At 39.2% G+C, this 21,338-nt stretch overlaps 2 protein-coding genes and 1 long non-coding RNA gene across 4 annotated transcripts; all 3 read left to right on the top strand.

The window, feature by feature from the left end:
- Positions 1-3,749: 3,749 nt before the first annotated feature.
- Positions 3,750-4,560, top strand: LOC119992518 (pathogenesis-related protein PR-1-like). The gene has a single exon (XM_038839252.1). The coding sequence runs from the start codon at positions 3,797-3,799 to the stop codon at positions 4,364-4,366; it is 570 nt and encodes a 189-aa protein (XP_038695180.1). The 5' UTR covers positions 3,750-3,796; the 3' UTR covers positions 4,367-4,560.
- Positions 4,561-6,475: 1,915 nt separating this feature from the next.
- Positions 6,476-8,342, top strand: LOC119992988 (flavonoid 3-O-glucosyltransferase-like). Its single transcript, XM_038839849.1, has 2 exons — positions 6,476-7,121; positions 7,297-8,342. The coding sequence occupies exons 1-2, from the start codon at positions 6,608-6,610 to the stop codon at positions 8,160-8,162; spliced, it is 1,380 nt and encodes a 459-aa protein (XP_038695777.1). The 5' UTR covers positions 6,476-6,607; the 3' UTR covers positions 8,163-8,342.
- An 8,553-nt stretch (positions 8,343-16,895) lies between these two features.
- Positions 16,896-19,516, top strand: LOC119992872. Of its 2 annotated transcripts, none has more exons than XR_005466425.1 (3): positions 16,896-17,011; positions 17,216-18,097; positions 18,703-19,516. It is a non-coding gene; the product is annotated as an uncharacterized LOC119992872 (long non-coding RNA). The 2 variants fall into 2 exon arrangements; XR_005466424.1 differs by having other exon boundaries at positions 17,216-19,083; positions 19,175-19,516.
- Positions 19,517-21,338: the final 1,822 nt, after the last annotated feature.

Here is a 21,338-nt window from a genome sequence, read left to right as displayed (position 1 = left end):
AAAGGTATGCTATGAAGAAGTTGATAGAAATAATAATCATAGATGAGCTTCCATTCATTATGGTGGAGGCAGCCGGGTTTAGAGCTTTTTGTCAAGCTCTAAACCCTCAATTTATTGTGCCTTGTCACAAAACATTGCTAAAGGTGTTATTAGTTGTTTCTTAGAGGAGAAAGCAAAACTAAAGAGTATTTTGTGTGGTGGTACAAGAGTGTCTCTTACTACCGACACTTGGACTTCCATCTAAAATATTAATTACATGGTAGTCACGACCCACTTTATAGATGATGAATGGAATTTGCATAAAAGAATCCTCTCTTTTTGTCAAATTGTCAATCATAAGGGTGACACCATATCCAAAACTTTGGAGAAGTGTTTGTTGGGGGATTGAGAAAGTTTTTACAATTGTATTAGATAATGCATCGGCCAACGACAAGGCCATTGATATTTTTAAGGGAAGGCTTGCTAGAAGTCAGGGGATTATGCTAGGGGGAGCTCATTTGCATATGAGGTGTTGTTGCCATGTGCTTAATTTGATTGTGCAAGATGGGATAGAAATTTTAACCGAATCAATTAAGGGAATTAGGTTGGCGGTTAAGTGGCTAAGATCATCACCACAAAGGTTAGAGAAGTTTAGGAAATTTGCTCATAATGAAAGGTATGCAAGGAATGCCAATTGTATGCATGGATGTGTGCACTAGGTGGAACTCCACATCTCTTTTGTTGGATCATGCTTTGAAGTTTTCTAAGGTGTTTGATAATTTAAGTCTCTTAGACTCAAGGTTCCAAGATTACTTCAAGGACAATGTAACGCTAGGTGCCTGGATTGTATGGATTGGGAGATTGCCAAGAATTTTGTATCCTATTTGAAGGTGTTTTATGAAGCAACCCTCAAACTAAGTGCTTCTAAAACACCCACAACTCACTTGGTAATTAAGCAATTATTGAATATTCAATTGTTGTTGGATAATGAGATGAAGAAGCCAAATGATGATCCATTACATATGGTGGCAACAAACATGAAGAATAAATTTGACAAATATTGGGGAAATTGAAAGAATTTAAACCGCTTTTTATATATTGTGATTGTTCTTGATCCAAAGGTGAAATTATCTTTTTTACGTTTCCAACTTATTAGCATAGGGATGGAAATAGATAAGGTGCAAAGATTGCTAGAGGATGTAAAACAAATGCTCCATGATCTGTTAAAAGAGTATGGAGAGATATGCCAAGGAAAATTCAAAAAATTATGATGGTGACTCCTTGGAGGAGGAGTGTGATAGTGATGATGGAAAGGAAGATGAGAATCCTTTGATGAGGTAGTATAAACAATCTCTAAGGGAAAGTGAAGTAGTGTCCCTAAGTGATGAGGTTAATAGATACTTGCATGAACCTACCTTAGAGGTGAAAAAGAGCAACAAGTTCAAAATTTTCCAATATTGGAAAATGGAGTCAGCAAAATTCCCAATTATAGCTAAGATTGCTAGGGACATCTTTGAAATGTCCGTTTCTAGTGTGGCTTCTGAATGTGCATTTAGCATGGGGTCAAGGGTTGTGGATCCTTTTAGGAGTTGTTTAACTCCTAAGATGGTAGAGGCATTGGTATGCACAAGTGATTGGCTCAAGGCGGATGAGTTTAGTTATTACAAGGATCCAACACAAGGGGAATTGGAGCTTCATTCAACCTTGAAGGAACTTGAACAAGGTGATCTTTAATACTTTTTTGAATTTTTTGTGATTAAATTGTTTAATGGATGCAATCTTCAAAAATTTCTTGTGATTAAATTGGGGGTGGTTTATGATTTTACAAAGATAATATCAACTCAAAATCTTCAAGGAGTGGCCCAAACATCTACCCAAGCTTCCACAACCACAAGAGCCACCAACAGTTGTCTTTGATTATTTGTAAGTTTTATTTAAGACTTAACAAGTTAACATCTAAGGACTAAGATTAGCTAACTACCTAACTACAATTCCTTCTTTTTCTTACAGGTTTTTCTTCTCTGAGATACTCCTGGCTGTTAGCAAGAATGTGAGATAGCAATTATGTCAAGCATTCATCATTCTGTTATTTTTGTAGAAGCTTGGATGGTTTTGCACTTTTGTTAGCTAATGTTCAATGTTTTTGTAATTGTTACTTATTACTTGTTAGTGTTATGCACTGTTCTCAATTTTGAATTCTCAGACAGTCAAACTCATAGATGATAGATGGCCTTTGTGATGTGATACTGGTTGTGGTGTGGATTTTTGGTTTTAAACTTTTGATTGTGTACCGTGTAATTGGTTTTAGTTTATCAGACTTACAATGGTTAATTGGTTAATTGCTACTAGTTAGTTGTTAGTTGTTATAGACTTACAATGGTTTAGTTAGTTTATACTTTTAGTTACATGTTTTATACTTTTATTAGTTTATACAAACGTTTTATAATTTTTTTATGCAGGATTTTCGTAATTTTTTCAGTTTGGCAAACTTGTTTAATTGATTTTTTGACGCAGAATGGTAGATTATGAAGAAAACATAGTCGGTTATCCAGCAACCGACCTAGCAACCAATCCAAAACACATAGTCGGGTCTACCAACGACCGATCCGAAAAAGTAGGTTGTCAACCGACAACCGACCTATTATAGTCGGGCCGATAATAGTTTTTACATTCAGGTAAGTTCGGTTGGTCGGGTCGGTTGCATTATCGACCGATAATCAACCGACCCGACCCAATCCCAGCCCTAGTGGTGGTTGTCTCGTGAGTGGGAGGGAGAAAATGAGAGAGAAAGGGGGAAAGAGAAGGCAATGAGAGGATGTTTATATAGAGACAAAATATTGATGTGGAATCCTATGTGAAATGCCACATAAGAATATAAAATTGGGAAGGATTGGATAAAATTTGTTGGGGAATTTAGTCCTATCGTTAATCAATTCTTGGAAAAGTAAATAGTGTTCCACAACATAATAAACGTTCTCAAAATGAACTTAAAATAACTTTAAATCTTATGCCGACAACCACACAATTCTAACAATATTATTGTTTTAATCTTCAACCATAATTTTGATTAGGTCTTCATTTTTATTGCTTCAAGTAAAACAGCTACACACACTTCTCTAGCATGTGCTTAATAATGTTTTGGGTTTGATTCCCATCTCCAACCCACTTAATGGAATTTTTATAAATTTACTGAGCTCAATATCGAAAGGTAGTACTTAGAGATTTTCATGTGACAAATAATTAATAACTTAAAATATTAATTTCTTCAATCATTGTTAATAAATTTTTTGTTTAACTTTTTATCGATTATATTATAGACGAACAAATTAAATATATTTTTTACAATATCATTTTCTAATAAAATAAGAAAATAAAAATATATCAGTTATTAATTTGGAACGTTTAAACATTCAATGATGAAATTGGAAAATGATCAATCTTTCAATGATCACACGTTATATTAACCCGGCTAAAAATGTCAATATGAAGAGTTGACCTTGAATCTTTCAGTTGAAAACGGAAGATTTGTCCCGACCAACTAATCCATCCCCCGAGTGGTTCCATAGAGTCTCAGGGTGACTGGAATGATCCATCATAGTTCATGCGTATACAGAGGACATAATGTCGCCTAATAAAGACAACGAGAGTTCACGGGACTCAACAAATCATCAAATCCAATTGCTCACGGGAGACCCAATTATTGTTACATGTTAAATTATTGAATTCCCATGTATCTAAGCAAGCTACTATAAAAGGCCTTCACATTTTGTGCAACAAAACCACATTTCTACCATATCCTTCCCTAAATCTGTCAAGTATGAAACTCTATTTGCTCCTCTTCATCATCCTAACCACCGCCAACGACCCGATTAGCGCCCAATCGGAGCCCCAACCATGGCGGAGAAAGCTCGACAACGAGACGGTGTACAAAGTCTCCAAGCAACTATGCTGGGGTTGCATTGGGGAGTCGCTAGAATACTTATTTGCACACAATTTAGTGAGGGCAGCAAAATGGGAGCTACCATTAACGTGGGATTTCCAGCTCGAAAGGTACGCGAGATGGTGGGCCGGGATCCGAAAGCTTGATTGCAAACTCCAACATTCGTTCCCGGAAGGTGAGTTCAAGCTTGGGGAGAACATATATTGGGGCAGTGGCTCGTCTTGGGGTCCAGTTGATGCAGTGAATGCATGGTCCGCTGAAGAGAAGTACTATAACTATGCGGCCAATACTTGCGAGGTGGACCAAATGTGCGGCCACTACACGCAAATTGTTTGGAAGACTACGCGGCGGATTGGGTGCGCTCGTGTTGTGTGTGACGATGGAGATGTGTTTATGAATTGTAATTATGATCCTGTTGGGAATTATGAGGGTGAAAGACCATATTAATTAAGGTCTAATTTAGATTTGGTGAAGTGGTTTATTGTGTGAATGATTAGGTTATAAAAGAAAGTGTGCTTGCAAAGGGATTTATTTTATTGTTTTTATGGTGGTTGTTGGCTATATATATTAATAAGCTACATGTACATGTTAATTTTCTTTTCTTATTTTTGGTTTTTATATGGAGTGCATGTTTTTATTGTTGTCTTAATAGTAAAAGTTGTAGAAAATAAAAGACAGAAAACATGAACAATTTTATTGATGGATAATAAACTGTATACAAAGCAGAGCAAAGAAAACAAACAAATCCTGATATTTGTTTTACAAAGGTGAGGTACTGGTTTCTCAGAATTTCCTTAAGGCGATAGCTCCCGCCTATCGGGTGCTTAGCAGATTAATGAGCTTCACCGCCCAAGATACAACACCTTAACCTGAACTCGGCAACACTATATGGAACATGTCTCTGTCGAACTGTCTTGAACCGACAACACTCAAGCACGAAAAACAGATTGAAAGACGAAATTTTGAGAGAGAAATTTTCGGTGTAGCTTGGTAGTCTTCCATCATGGGGTATTTATAGTAAAGGAGATCCCAAAGTCTGAAAAGAATTAGAACTCTTTTGCAAGCACAAGTTTGACACGAAATTGAATTCTATCTCTTAGTAAGAGATAAGAAATTCAGAATTTAATGAAATATAATAATATTTTTATCACAGACCCATGCTCGACCCGACCGAACGGACGGATGGCAGCGTGCTCGTGTGGTGGTTTGGTCCAATGGCCCATGATGTGGAGAGTCTCTACACCACAAAACCTTAGGTGCCCTTGGGCCCAAATAATAAGTCCAAGACTCCCACTTATAAACTAAGAATCCAAGTGATAAGTTTCAAATGTGGTATTTTTGTACACACACTTGTCTTTGGGAGCCATTCACACATGGCATTTTCCAACATTTATATTGTATAATGAAGCATTACAAAAAATTCACTGAATGGTGGAGAAATTGGTTGAGAATCCAATAAAATCGTGTTGATTATATTTTAGATAGCTTATAATATAAGCTGTCAAATAAATTGTTATGTATTTGATGATACTTTTAAAAATAATACCTAGATCTAAAAAATGCCTATATCTAAGATACATACTCTCCATCTCCACCATTGTCACGTTTGCCTCCATCGCCACCGTCGCTCCTCTACCACTTTCGCACCTCCATAATTATCTTCTTTATTTTCTTCTTAATATTATTATTATTATTATTATTATTCTTATTTTTATTAGTGTTTGTCTTCATCTTGTTAGATCTGATATATATTATGAGATCTGAGATCATAATCTGAGATTTGAAATCATAATTTGAGATCGTAAGTTACTGTTTCAATGTTACTACAAATCTGAGATTGTATGTTATTGTTTCAATGTTATGCGAGCAAAACGGATCAACTTCGGATCTCCCTTTCCAGTGGCCGTTTTAGATGAAATCTGGCTGGGCATTGTGTGTCTCAGTGAGAGAAGTCTAACAGTGGTGGTGATGTAGTAAACTATCGCTGGAATCGTTTGGATTTGAAACATTTTCTTTCATGTTACTGTTTGAAACATTAACATGAACTGATATATAGTGGGGGTAGTGATGTAATTGGCATTTTCATGAGTACTTATGTGTCAATGTGTTTTTTGAGTGAACCTAGATGTCCAAAGGTCTCCTTATAGGTACCAGCCTGAAAATTTTTCAAACTTTTGTGCACGCGGGTCTGACAGTCTGAGTTTAGACTCATATCGAACGTCCAAAGAGTAGACTTATATGATATCGTTAGGATATACTTATATGATGTCCAAAGGGTAGATTTATATAATCTTTTTAAAGGAAAAACTTACAAATACTTTACTTTTTTTATTTTGCTTTTAATTAATGATATGGTTGGTATTTATGGTGAAGTGACAAAACAAGAGGAAGAAGTTTATCAATTATTTGGTTCCCACTCTTACACGTGAATGAGTGGCTCAACTTTACTTTTCATCCGCTAATTCATCCTACCCTCTCCACAACACGCACACTTTTCTCCTATGTCACGCCTCTGGCATCACCACCAACCACCAAACAAAAGAAAAGAAAAGAGTACGTTTTTAATGTTCCAGGAGCTACCATTCAACGTAGTTTTTCAATTCTTCCACTTCCCATTCACTCTTCTATAATATTTATTCGTGTGAAACCTGAATTGTTAGTTAATTATCGCCCAATTTTGGTTACAAAATGGTGGAAGAATCCCAATTGGTAGCCAAAAGACACATTGCTGTTCTTGCATTTCCATTTGCGACACATGCTGCACCTCTCCTTGGCCTGGTTCAGAGGCTATCGAAGGCGATCCCCGACGCAAAGTTCTCCTTCTTCAGCACAGCACAATCGAATAGATCCATATTTCGCAACAAAGGCGATGATGATGATGAGAATGAGAATGATAATATAATCAAGCCCTTCGATGTAGAGGATGGGTTGCCTGAAGATTGGGTGTTTTCTCATGCTAGACCGAATGAGCCGGTGCAGGCTTTCTTGAAGATAGTTCCAGGAAATTTTAGGAAGGCTATGGAAGTGGCGGTGGCGGAGACGGGTAGGAGGTTTACTTGCTTGATGAGTGACGCATTCTTTTGGTTTGCTGGGGAGATGGCGATGGAACTGCAGGTTCCCTGGGTTCCTTTGTGGACTGCAGGCCCTCTTGCTCTCCTTGTTCATGTTGAATCAGACATTATCCGCCAAAAGATAATCAACGGTAACAATTTTTTTTTGCCAAGAACAGATTAAGATCCCAACTATTTCGTTTAAATATCAACTATATGATCAACAGATGTGTATATATATATATATATATATATATATTTCTTTTGTTGGATCACTGTTACTTAATTATCAATTAATTCAAGATTCATGTTTTCTAATAATTGCAGACAAAAGAAGTAGTACAGATTTCCTTCCTGGTATGTCAGGAATACGACCGGTGGACATGCCGGAATCCATACTCAGAGACTTCGAATCGCCATTCTCAATTATGTTGTACAAAATGGGACTAATGTTGTCACAAGCATCAGCAGTTGCCACCAACTCCTTTGAAGAATTAGACCCGGTAGCAGTTAATGTGCTGAAATCAAAACTGAACAATTATCTCAATGTTGGACCATTTGCAATAACATCTGAACAACCACCTCCTAATGATCCTCACAATTGCCTGGAATGGCTAGACAAGCAAAGCCCAGCATCTGTTGTGTACATAAGTTTTGGGAGTGTAATACAACCACCACCACAAGAGCTAGCAACACTAGCAGAAACACTTGAGACAACTGGGTATCCATTTCTTTGGTCATTCAGGGGAAATCCGGATGAGAAGTTACCGAAAGGATTCATTGAACGGATCGGTGAGAAAGGCAAGATTGTTCCATGGGCACCACAGTTACAAATCTTGGGGCATGAATCTGTTGGAGTGTTTTTGACACATTGTGGATGGAATTCAGTATTGGAGAGTGTTATTGGTGGTGTGCCTTTGATTTGCAGGCCATTTTTCGGAGATCAGCCGCTGAATATGAGGATTGTTGATGCTGTTTGGGAGACTGGTGTGGGAGTTGATGGGGGGATGCTCACAAAAGATGAGACAATTAAAGCATTGGAGCTTATTTTGTGTAGTGAAAAGGGGAAGAAAATGAGAGAGAAGCTTAAGGCCCAAAAAGAGCTTGCTTTCAATGCAGTAAAATCAGGTGGTAGCTCTGATGAGAATTTTGAAACTTTGGTTGAAGTAGTCAGCAGGACTAGTACTTCTTGAAGTCTTTGTAATTCAAGAATTAAACTACCAATTTTTGGTACTATTATGTGAAATTTGTAGCAATGTATGTGTAGAAGGATTTAGGACTTGGTAGAAAGAGAGAATATATGCTCTGTTTTCCCCCCGTAATTTCATTTGTTGTTCTAATAGTCTCATTTTATGGCAGTTTATTTAGATATGTAGCATGGTAAAGTTTATTTTAAAGCTTATAAGTTAGCTTATGTTTTAAGTTTCGTCAAACACCCGAGAGTGTTTATTTTTCACAGCTTATAAGCTAACTTATTTTAATAGCAAATAAGCTTTGCCAAAAACGTCCCTTTAATTTCGTTATAAGATTTACCATGTAGAGTTAATCTTTTAACATATTATTATTTTCTATAAAGCATCTTGACCTCGTCATATGGTTTAGTAACCGAGAATCACATCATACAAACTTGCCATTTGAACATCTGATATAGGCCTAAACTCGAGACGTGAAATCACATGCACGTAAGTTTTTCACCTAACAATAGCAGGGTCGAATCCAATTAAGGCTCAGAGTGGGCTAAAGCCCACCCTTAATTTTTGACAAAATATTATCAAGTATACTATTAAATACTCAAACCCAAAATAAGCCCACTTATTTTTTAATACAAATCTTAGTAGTTTATTAAAAATACTTTATTTAGTATTTTTTGTATGTATACTGAGAGTTTACCCAAACCCTAAAATAAGCTCACTTATTTTCGGAAGCATTACATGTCCATAATTTATGCATCCATAATGTGTCCATAATTAGGTGGCATGAGGAAAATGTGGGAACCATAACTAGTCTGTTGGGGTTGGAAATTAGATTATAAGACTTCATCCTCATATTAATATGTGGATTTCTTTTGATTATTTTTTGTTGGCATATTAGTAAATAGTCCTAAATTTTTTTCAGGAACGCACCTCCCGAACTCCCGTCAACCTTTCGCCCCTTCTATAAATTCCTAGCACCGCCACTAACCAAGCCCACTCTCAATCCATTTTTTAGATTTGCTCCAGAAAGATAGGATAAGTTGGGTCAAAATTTACTAAGAACTTACCCTTTGAACATCTTATACAGGTATAAACTCGGGCCGTCAGGACAGCATGCACTGAAATTTCTCACATGAGGACAGAGTAAGTTAGACCAAAATCCAGTACAAACTTGTTTTTTGGACATCTCATACAGGCCAAAACTCGGGCCATCAGGATCACTTCCACAGAAGTTTCTCAGCTTAAGACAAGGTAAGTTAGGCTAAAATTCAACGCATGACCACAAGAGTACTGCTCCTAGTATGAATTGAACTCAAGACATTTTGAGTCCATGCGGTATGTGGTTTAGTACACATTGAAGAGTAATCAAAATACAGCAGCAAATTTAATGTGATATTTGAGGGGCAAATTAGGGGAGAAAAAAAGAGAGAGCGAGTAAGATGTTCATATTTGCTTACTACTTACAAATTAACTTGTACAAATTTATATATACATCCTTTTTAATCTTTCTTGTCAGGGGAGTCAAGTTCGATTCTCTACTTATTTTTTTGTGTTTTTATTTTTCTCTAGAGTCATGTGTTCTATCCGGTGTAATACTGTCGATGTCCGTTGATATCGATAGTGTTTAGTTTGTTTCATTTGTTTATTAGGTCTTGTCTTGATGCATGAGTTTCATCTGTCCATTGAGTGAAGAAAATTATCATATTATGTGGTCCTCTGTATTGATTTTTAACTAATGCAATTAGGTGTTTGCCTTTTAAAAAAGAAAATTTCGATTCTCTCTAATAATATCCTCCAACTTGCAATGATATTTGATATCCAAGATTTACGGTCAAGTTAAAGCTACAATTCTCGTGCATGGAAACATGTCGCACACGTAGGGCATGTGGGAGTATGATGGGCCCTAAACATTGGCCCAATTTTAATACAGACTAATATATTGTTTATGGGCTATAAGCCCAATTATGAGATTGCTACTATTAGCTTGAAGCCAGGCCAATAAAATGTCAAGTCCTTTAACTTGGGCTAGCAAATACTAGGTCTATACATGATACATCGGGTTGGGTCTAGAATTTTTTCAAGAGGTGATTCACTTGACCGGTAATTTTGTTAGGGGTTGACCGGGTTACGGGTCCATAAAATGTTGACACTATTGATTTATTGCAGCTGTATCATCTCTAAGATGAGAACCAAAGCTGGGACGTCGAGCAACACTACCTTCCTTTATAAATGGCATGCCTTGAGTTGCAGAATTGATGTTATTGGATTCCGTCTTTTGAATACTTAGAGAAAGCTTTCTGTTTAGAGGGCTACTACAACCTCCATTCAAACTCATGTTTAGAATGCGGCGACTACTTGTGCCTGGCCTGGACCCTACCACATTTTCGTGCGCAAGTATGACTTGGGTTTGCAGCTCTTTATTTTCCTGCATCATCGACCTCCATAATAGGTAAGCACATTATAAATACCGTAACATGCTGATTTTTTTTTCATTACATGCTTTTCTTTGCTCTTTATATAACATTTTACGGTTACTACCGTAGGAGGAAAAATAGAACAGAAAGGTTAGATATGCATATTCATAGTATGAAGTTTTACTATCTTTTTATTCCATATATTATTTACCCTTTATTTTGCTAAACCTCACCCTTTTCTTGCCTTAGCATGTTGTATTCTTTCAACATTGGTAAGCGAGGTAACTTAGAAAACCATATACCATGCAAAAATTTTATTGGGTCTCCTAGTCTAAGCTTAATGGATTCTCAATATTTGAAATATTTCAAACCTTTTATGTATTTCCTACATTAGTGTAGATATTTCTTTATTGAAGATACATTTTTTTTTCCATTGATGAATTTGACTAAGAATATCTCTAAACAGAACTTTCAAATTGATGGTTCAACTTGATTAAACTTTACCATTACGCAATGAGCTTTTATATTTTGACGTGGCTAGCAAGAAAAAAAATGATTCTTATAGCAGCTCCCCATTGATCTTAAAAAACTTTATTACAGTTAGGAAAACTTGATTTATAACAAGTGTGTTTTTTTGTTTGATACTGTTGGTTCTATTTGGCTGCAGATGTCAAAAAGATCACCCATGCCCTTTATGGAGACAGGATCAGACGGTTACAGGTGTGCCAGCGACTTGCAGTCGGTCTCAAAGTGTAAAACAAACTGTATTGTGATTGCACGGTGTTGTCACCAAAAAGTGGTCAAAGGTGATGATGATTTGCAGGTGTGCCAAGGATTATAGTTTCCTACACTAATGAAATGAAATGCACCAAATGTAAATAAGACGTCTATCTAGACAATTGAACGAACTATCTTGGGACCTCAATAGTTCTAGGCTCCCCAACTCCATTGAAGTGCGTTTTGTTGAGATTGAAGTGAAGAAGACTAACTAGACACCAAGAACAATTTACACAACAATGGTTGACATTGAAACTTGACGAGAAATAAATACAAGAGAATTTGGAATGAACAACATAATATTTACTCGAACTTGACAAGGATTTGGAAAAGTAATTGAAATGCTAGGAAGCTTGAAAGTGCCTTTGGGCTTGAGTTTTTGTTGTCTGTTTGACTGATTGTGTGTGTGTCCATCTCTGTCTGTCTAGCAGCTTTTATACTCTTTGTCTTGCACGAAATTCTCCCTCACAAACTATGATCCTACTGCAGTTATCCCCTCATTTGTGCCATTTCCTGTCAGTTGGAAGCAATTACCACCTCTTTATATCAGTTTTCCTCACTTCTCTCATAAACTGCCACCTGGACCACCTTGTGGTAACTGTCACCACTTCTTCCACTTTTCATGGGCCATTTCCAGTACCACTATTTCTTGGGCAGTTATACTCATTAATTGGGCTTTACCTCATTCTCAATATAATGGGCTCATGGGCTTGTAATTGATTCAAAACATAATGGACCGTATGAGCTGCACCTTGGGCCTTGTACATGGAATAGGTCTAACCCATAATATTTTTAGTGTCAACAATTGTCCCCCCAGCTTGAATTTCAACTGTTCAAAGTTGGATTCCAAGCTGATTTTTCGGTCTTCTTAAAAATCCTTCTCACATATCAGTTACTATCAAATAAAATCCATTTAAAATTCAAACTCTTCACTCACCTCATTTATTTTGAGCTGCTGCTTCTTAATCTCTCACGCCTCTTTACTTCTTCATTTATTTGAGAAAGCCCTGACCTCTTCCTCTCTTCTTCTTCAATTGATGGCTTCCTTCCTTCCAAATACTACTCCCATTGACTCCCATCTTTCCATCGAGAAGATGACAAGCTTTTCACCACTCTCTCGTGAAGAACTCCTTGCCAACCGTGCAAATGAGTTACCGCTATTGGAACGATATCGCTCCTGGCCCAAACCACTTCTAGGATGGAGAGACTGGGTCAATCGACTTCGAACTACCTTCGGTGTACGATGGATGAAGCAGGGACTCGATCGGTTTATTGACATGACTCTTGAGCCAATTCCCTTTGACCCAGCTTTGATTTCAGCGGCCTGCTATTTCTGGTCCCGTTCGATAAATTCTTTTGCTTTCCCCGGTGGCCATATGATCATCACACTAAGGGATATGTATGCCCTAACTGGGCTGCCCATTACAGGTCCAGATGCTCCCAGCCTCTTTACTTCTGTCAGAATCACCGAGGTAGGAGTAATGGAGGAAAAGAGAACTTTTTCCTATCAGGGTTTAAGCTCCACAAAACACCTTGGAGAACCTACCTTCAAAGAGCACGCTCTGTTCTTGTGGTGTCTACTCTGTAGGTATGTTTTCGGCGCCTTTGCTAATCAACCTGCAAAAGATTATTTTCCCCTTGCATGGCCCTAGCTAAAGGTCAGAATGTAGCTTTAGGTAGTATTTGGCTAGGCTATATTTATCACCGTCTCTCTTTGCTCACCTTTGAGAAACCTTACTACCATAGTTTCTCTGGTAGCCTTTGGATTCTTCAGCCTTGGTTGTTTACTTATTTCCCTGCTTTACGTGCTTCTGCCTATTGACTACCTGCCAAATTCGCTTCTTATGGGCAGTCTGTTTTAGATTGCACCAGTGATAGGTCTTTTGTAGAAATCTTCAATTTCTTCTTGTCCTTGCCTTCAGATCGACCTGATTCTGAATTTTTATTGTTTACTGATACTTTGCCTGGTGGTCCTTTGATGCCATTGTTATCTTCCAAAGTTGCCATATCTATGGTAATGGACCATATCCTTCGTGATTTCTGGGCAATCTTGTTACACCCTGATACCTCCATGAAGGTGTCAATATTGATAACCCTATAAACCCTACTTGTGGCTTTGAGGCCTACAATCCTCAACTTTATGCTAGGCAGTTGGGTTATACCCAAAATGTACCTCTTAACCGCCTTTCTCATTACAACCCTCCTGGAGAAGATAGGACCAGTATTCAGTCCAGAGAAAGGATTGAGAACCAGGTGGTTGCAAATAATAATGCTTTGAGAAGATTTGTGTTTCAGCTACTACTACCTTTCAGTCCTGGTTGTACTTCTGACTATCTATCTTGGAGGGAAAGATATTACACAGGTCTGCTTCCACTTGATCCGCTTCCTCCTCTCAATACTGAATCTGAGGCAGACATTACAGATGTTACACCTGGTATGCTTTCTTCACTTCTTTTTCTATTTGCTTGTGTGTCTATAATATTTTGATATGGTAACATACTGTGCAGCTATTCCTGCTATTCCAATTTGATCTCTATTATTCAACCAGCTTGATAAATCCATTGGCAGGTCTGGACTTCTCCTTCCTAACTCCACCTCCTCTTGCTAGCAAAGTGCCAACTGAGGAAGAACTGTAGGATGCCACCAATAGGTTGGTCCAGATGTTTGAGAAAAATCTTCCAGATGTTCAAGAAGCTGATGGTAGGAAGCTTTAAAGCAGGTGAAGACTCTGCTGGCAGATCCTCAGATAGCTCCTGAGAGTAAAAGTAGGCTCATTCATCTGGAGCATGATTTGCATCATCTACCAACTGCCTTTCATCAAGATTATTCTCAGGAGCAAGCTTTATCTATCAAGTTGGAAGCTTTATCTAACGACCGAGCTGCTTATGAAATTTTACTTGCCAACTCTAAAAACCTGGCTGCTGAAGACCTTGGGATTCAGAAGAATATCATTGCTGCTCAAGAAGAAATTGAGGCTTTAGAACTCAAGATCCAAGGTTTGAAAGTTAATTTTGCAGCAATATGATGCAAGAAACCAGGTGCATGAGAAATTTCAAGATGCTCAGCAAAATCTCAATACTCTGGGTGCTTCCATCAAGTCATCAGATGCTCAAGCTTGGTCTTCAGATTTGTAGCTAACTCAAGCACGCCTTCAAGCATATGTTGACTTGATTTTTGGATTTTGGCCATTATTTGGCCTTGGTTGGTTTATTAGAAATAATTTTACTGCCATTTGTATTGACTTCTAGTACTTGACTTTGGCCATTATTTGGCCTTAATTTCGGATATTTTCTTTTTCTAATTGCTAACCATTTATTTGCAATTTCTTTTATGTGGCCTGTGGCCATCTAATACTTTTATTCATAATATGCGGCCACTAAGGCCAGTTCATAGCTGCTGGTAAAAAGCTTGCTTTTACATTTTTTTATATCATTACAGATGTAGATTCCCAAATGCTTGGGAAATATGGCTTTAAGTATTTGTCATTAATAAATCTCCTATGTGGTTGACCATCTAGGTCTGCCAGACAATATGTGTTGCCTTTGAGAATTCTGTGGACTTTGAAGGGTCCGTCCCAATTTGGAGACCATTTGCCCAACTCTTTGTCCTTGATTCCTGGTGGTAGGATCACCTTCCACACCATTTGGCCTTCGTGGAACAGTTTCTTCTTCACTTTCTTGTTGTAGGCCTTTGCTATGTTCTTCTTTTGAACTATCATCCTGTTCAAAGCCTCCATCCTGCTTTCATCCAATTGTTCCAGCTCCATGTTCATAGCTTTTGAATATTCTTCAGCATATAGATCATGTTGCATCATGATCCTCAAAGATGGAACCACCAACTCCATAGGTAATACTGCATCATGCCCATAAATGAGAGCAAAAGGGCTAGTTACAGTGTTTGTTATCTTGGATATGCGGTAGGTCCATAATGTCTCTGGTAGTATCTTGTGCCATGCTATGGGATTATCCTCGATAGTTTTGTGCAAGATAGAGATGATCACCTTATTTGAAGCCTCTGCCTACCCATTAGCCTGAGCATAGTATGGAGTAGATGTGAGCAATTTGACTCCATAGTCTTCTAGAAATGCTTTGACCTCCCCTCCAGTGAACATTGTCCCCTGGTCAGTTGTGATGGTTTCCAGAATGCCAAATCTGAAAAATAACGTGTTCTTTGATGAAATCTACCACTTCTGCCTGTTCTACTTGCCTCTACCCATTTTGTAAAATAGTCAGTAGCCACAAGGATAAAATGATGACCCTTAGATGAGGCAGGAAATATTTTTCCAATGATATCAAGTGCCCACCCTCTGAATGGCCATGGTTTAATGATAGGCTGCATGTCCGCCGCTGGTGCTTTTTGAATGTTGCCAAATTTCTGGCATTGTTGACAGCCTTTTGCATATTTAATGCAATCTTTCAAGATGGTTGGCCAATAATAGCCGTATCTCCTTATCAACCATCTGATCTTTGGACAGGCTTGATGTGTGCCACAGATACCTTCATGTACCTGTTGCATTATTTTCATACTTTCAATAAACTAAGGCAGCGAAGTAACAAACCATCAGCTCATTTTCTGAAGAGTTCACCCTCGATTATTACATAGCTCTGTGCCAACACTTTGACCTTTCTGGATGCTGGATCATTGGGATATGTTAGATGGTCAATGATATCTCTCCTCCAATCTTTCATCTGATCATCAAGCGCTAGGCATTCAACTGTCATGCCTCTTTCTCTGATAGATGGATGAGATCGTCTTTCCACCATGATGATTTGTTGTATCAAACTTTCTGGAAGTATTAAACCAGAAGCTAGTTGGGCCAATCCGTTGGCCTCATGATTTTGTTCTCGTGGAATGTACTTTAACTCCACCTCCTGGAAGTCATCAAGCAATTGCAAGGTTGTATTGTAGTATGGAGCTAATGTAAAACTAGCACATTTGTATTCTCCAGCCAGTTGTTTTAGCACCAATTGAGAATCTCCAACCACCAGAATATTTTTGTCTTTATGTTCAAGAAAGATCTCCAAGCCAATGATCAGTGCTTCATATTCTGCCTGGTTGTTAGTACAATCAAAATTCAAATTAAAAGCTAAGGTGGTTTTTGTACTTCTTGGGGATTGAATGACTACCCCAGCTCCAGCAGCCATCTCAGTGCTAGACCCATCGAATTTTAGCACCTATTCACCTTCATCTTCAAAGATTGGTGTAGTGTGCGCATCTATCATGCCTTGTAAAGTCTCAGGAATTTCTAGGCATGGATGGTCAGCAAGGAAATCAACAAATGCTTGCCCTTTGACTGCCTGTTGTGGTCTCCATTTGAGGTTGAATTCTGTCAAGGCCAATGACGATCGACCTATCCTTCATGTCAGCAATGGCTTGGTCAGCATATGCTTGATCAAATCCATTTTTGAGATCACGTACACCTTAGTTTGAAGCAAGTAGTGCCTCAACTTGGTACATACAAAATATAATGCAAGAAAGTGGTTTTAGGGTTTGAGAGTTAAATGAGTTTTGGGGTTTTTGGCTCAATGAGAGTTTCTTTGTTCAATAACTTCAAATTTGGTTCTAATTTTGTTATATTTCTAGGTTCAAGTGAGGTTTTTGAATCAATTCAAGAGAATCCTTTGCTATCTTGATTTGGTGGAATTACCAAGCTTCAAGGTAAGGATTCTTGATTCCAATTGTTTTAATTAAGGTTGGGTTAGGATGAAAAATAATATTGTGATATGATTTTAATGGTTTAACCTTAGAGAATTAAGGTAGAATATGAATTTAGTGGAAATGAGGATACTGTGGAGTATGGAATGTGGGATTTGAATGGGTTGATGAATATGGGAACTAAGTGGAGTTTATTTCATTAAATAGGTTTGTGAATTGGCGTGGAGTATACGTTGCTTGTTGGTGAGAATTTCGAGTCCACTTCGAGGTAGGGATTTCTTACCCTTTTATATCGAAATATTTTAAAGCTACCGAATTGCTTAAATGGTAAGTTTTGGTTTCCGTCTCAATCTTTTTCGGGAGGAAACAAGCCTTGAGGGCTTACCATTGTTTATTTACCTACTTGTGAATGATATATTATATGTGATTTAGTTTGGTGATTATATAACCTTGGAATACTTGGTCATAAATCGACCATTATGTAAATCTTCATGCATCATGACGAATGAATATTTTAAATATATGTGTTGCACGAATGATATAAATTGTAAGAATTTACATGAGATGTATGGTGGGTTCCAAGGGTGGTCCCTGGCTAGTTATTTGATACTAGGCCAGGAGTGGCAGGCTGAGATATCACTGTGGGGCCAGCAGTGAGTGGTTGCGACCACATGTGTGCCAACCTTCTCTCTAGTGGTTTGTGATTTACGATGTTGGATGACTCGTATTTGATGTTGGTATTGATTGGATGCTAGAGAGAGAGGTAGTGCGGTGGATTCTCGTCGGCTTATCACCACAGGGAGGGAATCTGATCCACCGGCTTGGGTGTCATTGGAGGCGGATATGTAGGTTCGGTTGGGCTGATCGGGTCCATTAGTTTGCATTGCATTTTGTTGCATTGATTAAACGTTGTTTCTTCTCCAACCTTATTATTCTTTACTTGTGCTCTTGTGTTTCGTCCCTACTGAGCATTCTGCTAACCCTATCTATTTCTCTCCCCACAAGTGAGACAGGATCTAGTGCACAGGTTGCGGATCAGCAGGAGGACGCGTGACGGAGGTCGCCTGGACTTTTGTGTTTATTTGACACGTATGTGTGGATATATATATATATGTATGGCATGATGTTGGCATATTTTAGTTGTTTAAGTGCATTGATGTATTATGGTTATGGCTGGATTGATATATGGTGTTGTTTTATTGGTCGGGAGTGATGGGTCGTGACTACTATGTGTTGGATGATGATGATGGGGTATGTGTTTGACGGTGGACCAATGAGTCAGTTGATTTTGATGGTATTAGAAGTGTTTTTCTTTGTGTGTGATTTGTTTACAGGTTGGTTTCCCCAATTTATGGGAGATGCTGTCGAAATTTTTGGAAAAATTTTAGGTTGATTTGGGATGTAACACGTGAGATGCACGTGGTTGTATTTGTTGTGTTGGTTGTTGCGTCTTTGTCCTTTTCTTCACATTCGACGGATCGGGGTGTGATAATTTGGTAACGGAGCCAGGTTTAGCTCTGTTTGGGACCTAGGGAGTGGGTTAGTATGCATGTGTGAATGTGTTTGTTGTGTGGTGATTATCTATGGTTCTCCAAGCCAGGTCACGACCTCTGCTGATCCGGTATGTTTTCTTTAATCCCTTAAATCCTCGAATCGTATTTGTATGATGAAAAGTTGTGTCTTCTGTGCTACAGATAGACACACGTAGGACTATTCGTTCCCGTGATGGGGGAGATGGGGGCAAGTAGGGACGCGTGTCTTCCGAGGACCCAATAGTCAGGGGATTATCAGGGATTGGAACAGCCGATTCGATTAGGCTGGACACACATTTATTTCCAGTGCAGGAGGAGAATTTAGGCCAGGAGCTTGGAGATGAGCCGACACTCGTGCAAGAGATGGGTGAGGAGATCCCAGCACCTACCCAGCCTATAATAGCAACGCACCTTGTTCCACTATTGGCAGCGCAGGAACAGTCTATAAAGAGAATGTCAGAGATGATCGGGGCTGTTACTTGACTAGTGCAGACTCAGATTGCACGAGCACCAGAGGTCCACAGTGAGGGACAGACTTCAGGGGTAAAGGGAGACGAGCAGGGTAGGCAGAGACCTAGACAAGATTTGACAGAATTGGATTAGCTACGCAAGACTGATCCATCCACTTTTACAGGTGATACGGATGTGGCACGTGCATATGAGTGGATTCAGCAGAAGTCACACCGATTTGAGACTCTGGGGATTCCGGATGTGAGACGCGTATTACTGGCTTCATATTATCTAAGGGGGGCAGCTTATGATTGGTGGGATTCATTAGATCATAGGAGAGAGACTTTGACGTGGTTATCATTTGATGAGTTGTTCATGCAGCATTTTGTGCCGTAGTCTTATCGTATGGATAGAGCCCGTGAGTTCTTGACATGTCAGCAAACTCTGAATATGACTGTGAGTCAGTATGAGAGGAAGTTTGAGGAGGTATGCGCCAGATGAGGCGAGCAAGACAGAGCAATTCAGACAGGGATTGCTTCCTACTATAGCTACACATTTAGTGGGATTGAGGTTCCAGACTTATGCTGATATGGTGGAGACTGCTTTATAGTATGAGATGAGTTTCATGGAGTCTCGGAGGTACTGGGATACGCATAGAGGCCGAACAACATCTGTAGCAAGTACTTCTTCTAGAGGAGGTCAGAAGAGACAGAGGATTGATGGTCAGAGACATGAGGGACAGAGTGGAGGCCGAGGCAGAGACCAGAGGCCACGAGGTGGTAGAGGTACACAGTAGGGGCAAAGGATTTGTCATCGATGTGGACGTCTTGGACATTTGAGAGCACAGTGTACCGTTCAGGGGATAGAGTGTTTTCGGTGTCGTAAGGTTGGCCACCGGATGGCAGATTGTCCACAGCTTGAGCAAGGAGGACAGCAGGATCAATACTTGCCAGTACCATTAGCTCGTCCAACCCTCCCTGCACCCCCTACTACATCTACACCATTAGGAGGGGACGACCACCAGCTAGGCAGCCACAACAGCAGCATACTTTGACTCAGGGACGAACATTTGCTCTTACTCACCGAACAACACCAGAGCATCCGAATTTTGTTGGGGGTACGTTTCTTGTTTCAAATTGTTGGGCTAGAAGATTTGGGTGCCACTAGTTCCTTTATCACATCTTCATTTGCATTGGCTGTGGGGTTAGAGGAGAGACCGATGAGGCGAACAATAGCGGTAGACTCGTCGTTCGGATAGTTTACTCGTATTTAGGGCTATTGCATATGCATGTGTCGGTTTGGTGATATCGAGTTGACTGCTAATTTATACATTCTTGACTTCCAAGATTTTGATGTAATCTTGGGAGTAGATTGGTTGACGGTGCAAAAAGCAATTTTAGACTTTTGGGAGAGGAGGATTACTTTAAATGCGCCTGGTGGGGTAGTGATTCAATTGAGGGGATCGAGGGGTGTTCCTTGTCCACATTTTTTGGACAACCCCTCCTACGTCGATTGATCAGTGGTGAGTTTGACTACTTCTACACCTAGTGGCGAGGTGATTGCCCCGACGCTGGTAGTGGAGGAGTTCATGGATGTTTTTCCTGAGGATTTGCCAAGTCTACCTCCGCGGAGAGAGATAGAGTTTGTCATTGATTTGCTTCCGGATACGAAGCCAATTTCGATTGCTCCGTATTGGATGGCTCCAACAGAGTTGAGGGAGTTGAAGGTACAATTGGAGGACTTGGAGAAGAAGAAATTTATCCGACCAAGTGTTTCACTGTGGGGAGCACCGGTGTTATTTGTGAAGAAGAAAGATGGCACGTTGCGTATATGCATTGATTATCGGCAGTTGAATCGGGTGACATTGAAGAACAAGTATCCGTTGCAAAGAATCAATGACTTGTTTGATCAGTTGAGATGAGCACAACACTTTTCGAAGATTGACCTACGATCCGGTTACCATCAGTTGAGGATTCGGGAGGAGGATGTTTCAAAAACAGTGTTTAGAACTCGATATGGACACTATGAATTCTTGGTGATGCCATTTGGGCTCACAAATGCCCCAGCAGCTGTCATGGACTTGATGTAGCGGGTTCTTCACCCATTTTTGGATCGTTTTGTGATCGTATTCATAGATGACATATTGATTTATTCACCTACCATAGAGGAGCATGAGCAGCATTTAGGAATAGTATTATAGGCCTTGAGAGAACATCGGTTATATGCAAAACTGAGCAGTGAATTCTGGGTGACAGAGGTGAAGTTCTTGGGCCATGTGATTACTCAGGAGGGAGTGGCAGTTGATGCACCGAAAGTGGAGGCGGTAGTGAAGTGGGAGCGGCCAAAGA

The sequence above is a fragment of the Tripterygium wilfordii genome, chromosome 23, assembly GCF_013401445.1.
Source record: "Tripterygium wilfordii isolate XIE 37 chromosome 23, ASM1340144v1, whole genome shotgun sequence".
NCBI classification, from domain to species: domain Eukaryota; kingdom Viridiplantae; phylum Streptophyta; class Magnoliopsida; order Celastrales; family Celastraceae; genus Tripterygium; species Tripterygium wilfordii.
Note: the sequence above shows the minus strand (reverse complement) of the source record. Positions and strands in the feature narration are given on the sequence as shown.

Coding starts and splice junctions, on each gene's coding strand:
- LOC119992518 (XM_038839252.1), top strand. CDS start 3,797: ATGAAACTCTATTTGCTCCTCTTCATCATCCTAACCACCGCCAACGAC.
- LOC119992988 (XM_038839849.1), top strand. CDS start 6,608: ATGGTGGAAGAATCCCAATTGGTAGCCAAAAGACACATTGCTGTTCTT. Junction 7,122..7,296: donor CCGCCAAAAGATAATCAACG/GTAACAATTTTT, acceptor TAATAATTGCAG/ACAAAAGAAGTAGTACAGAT.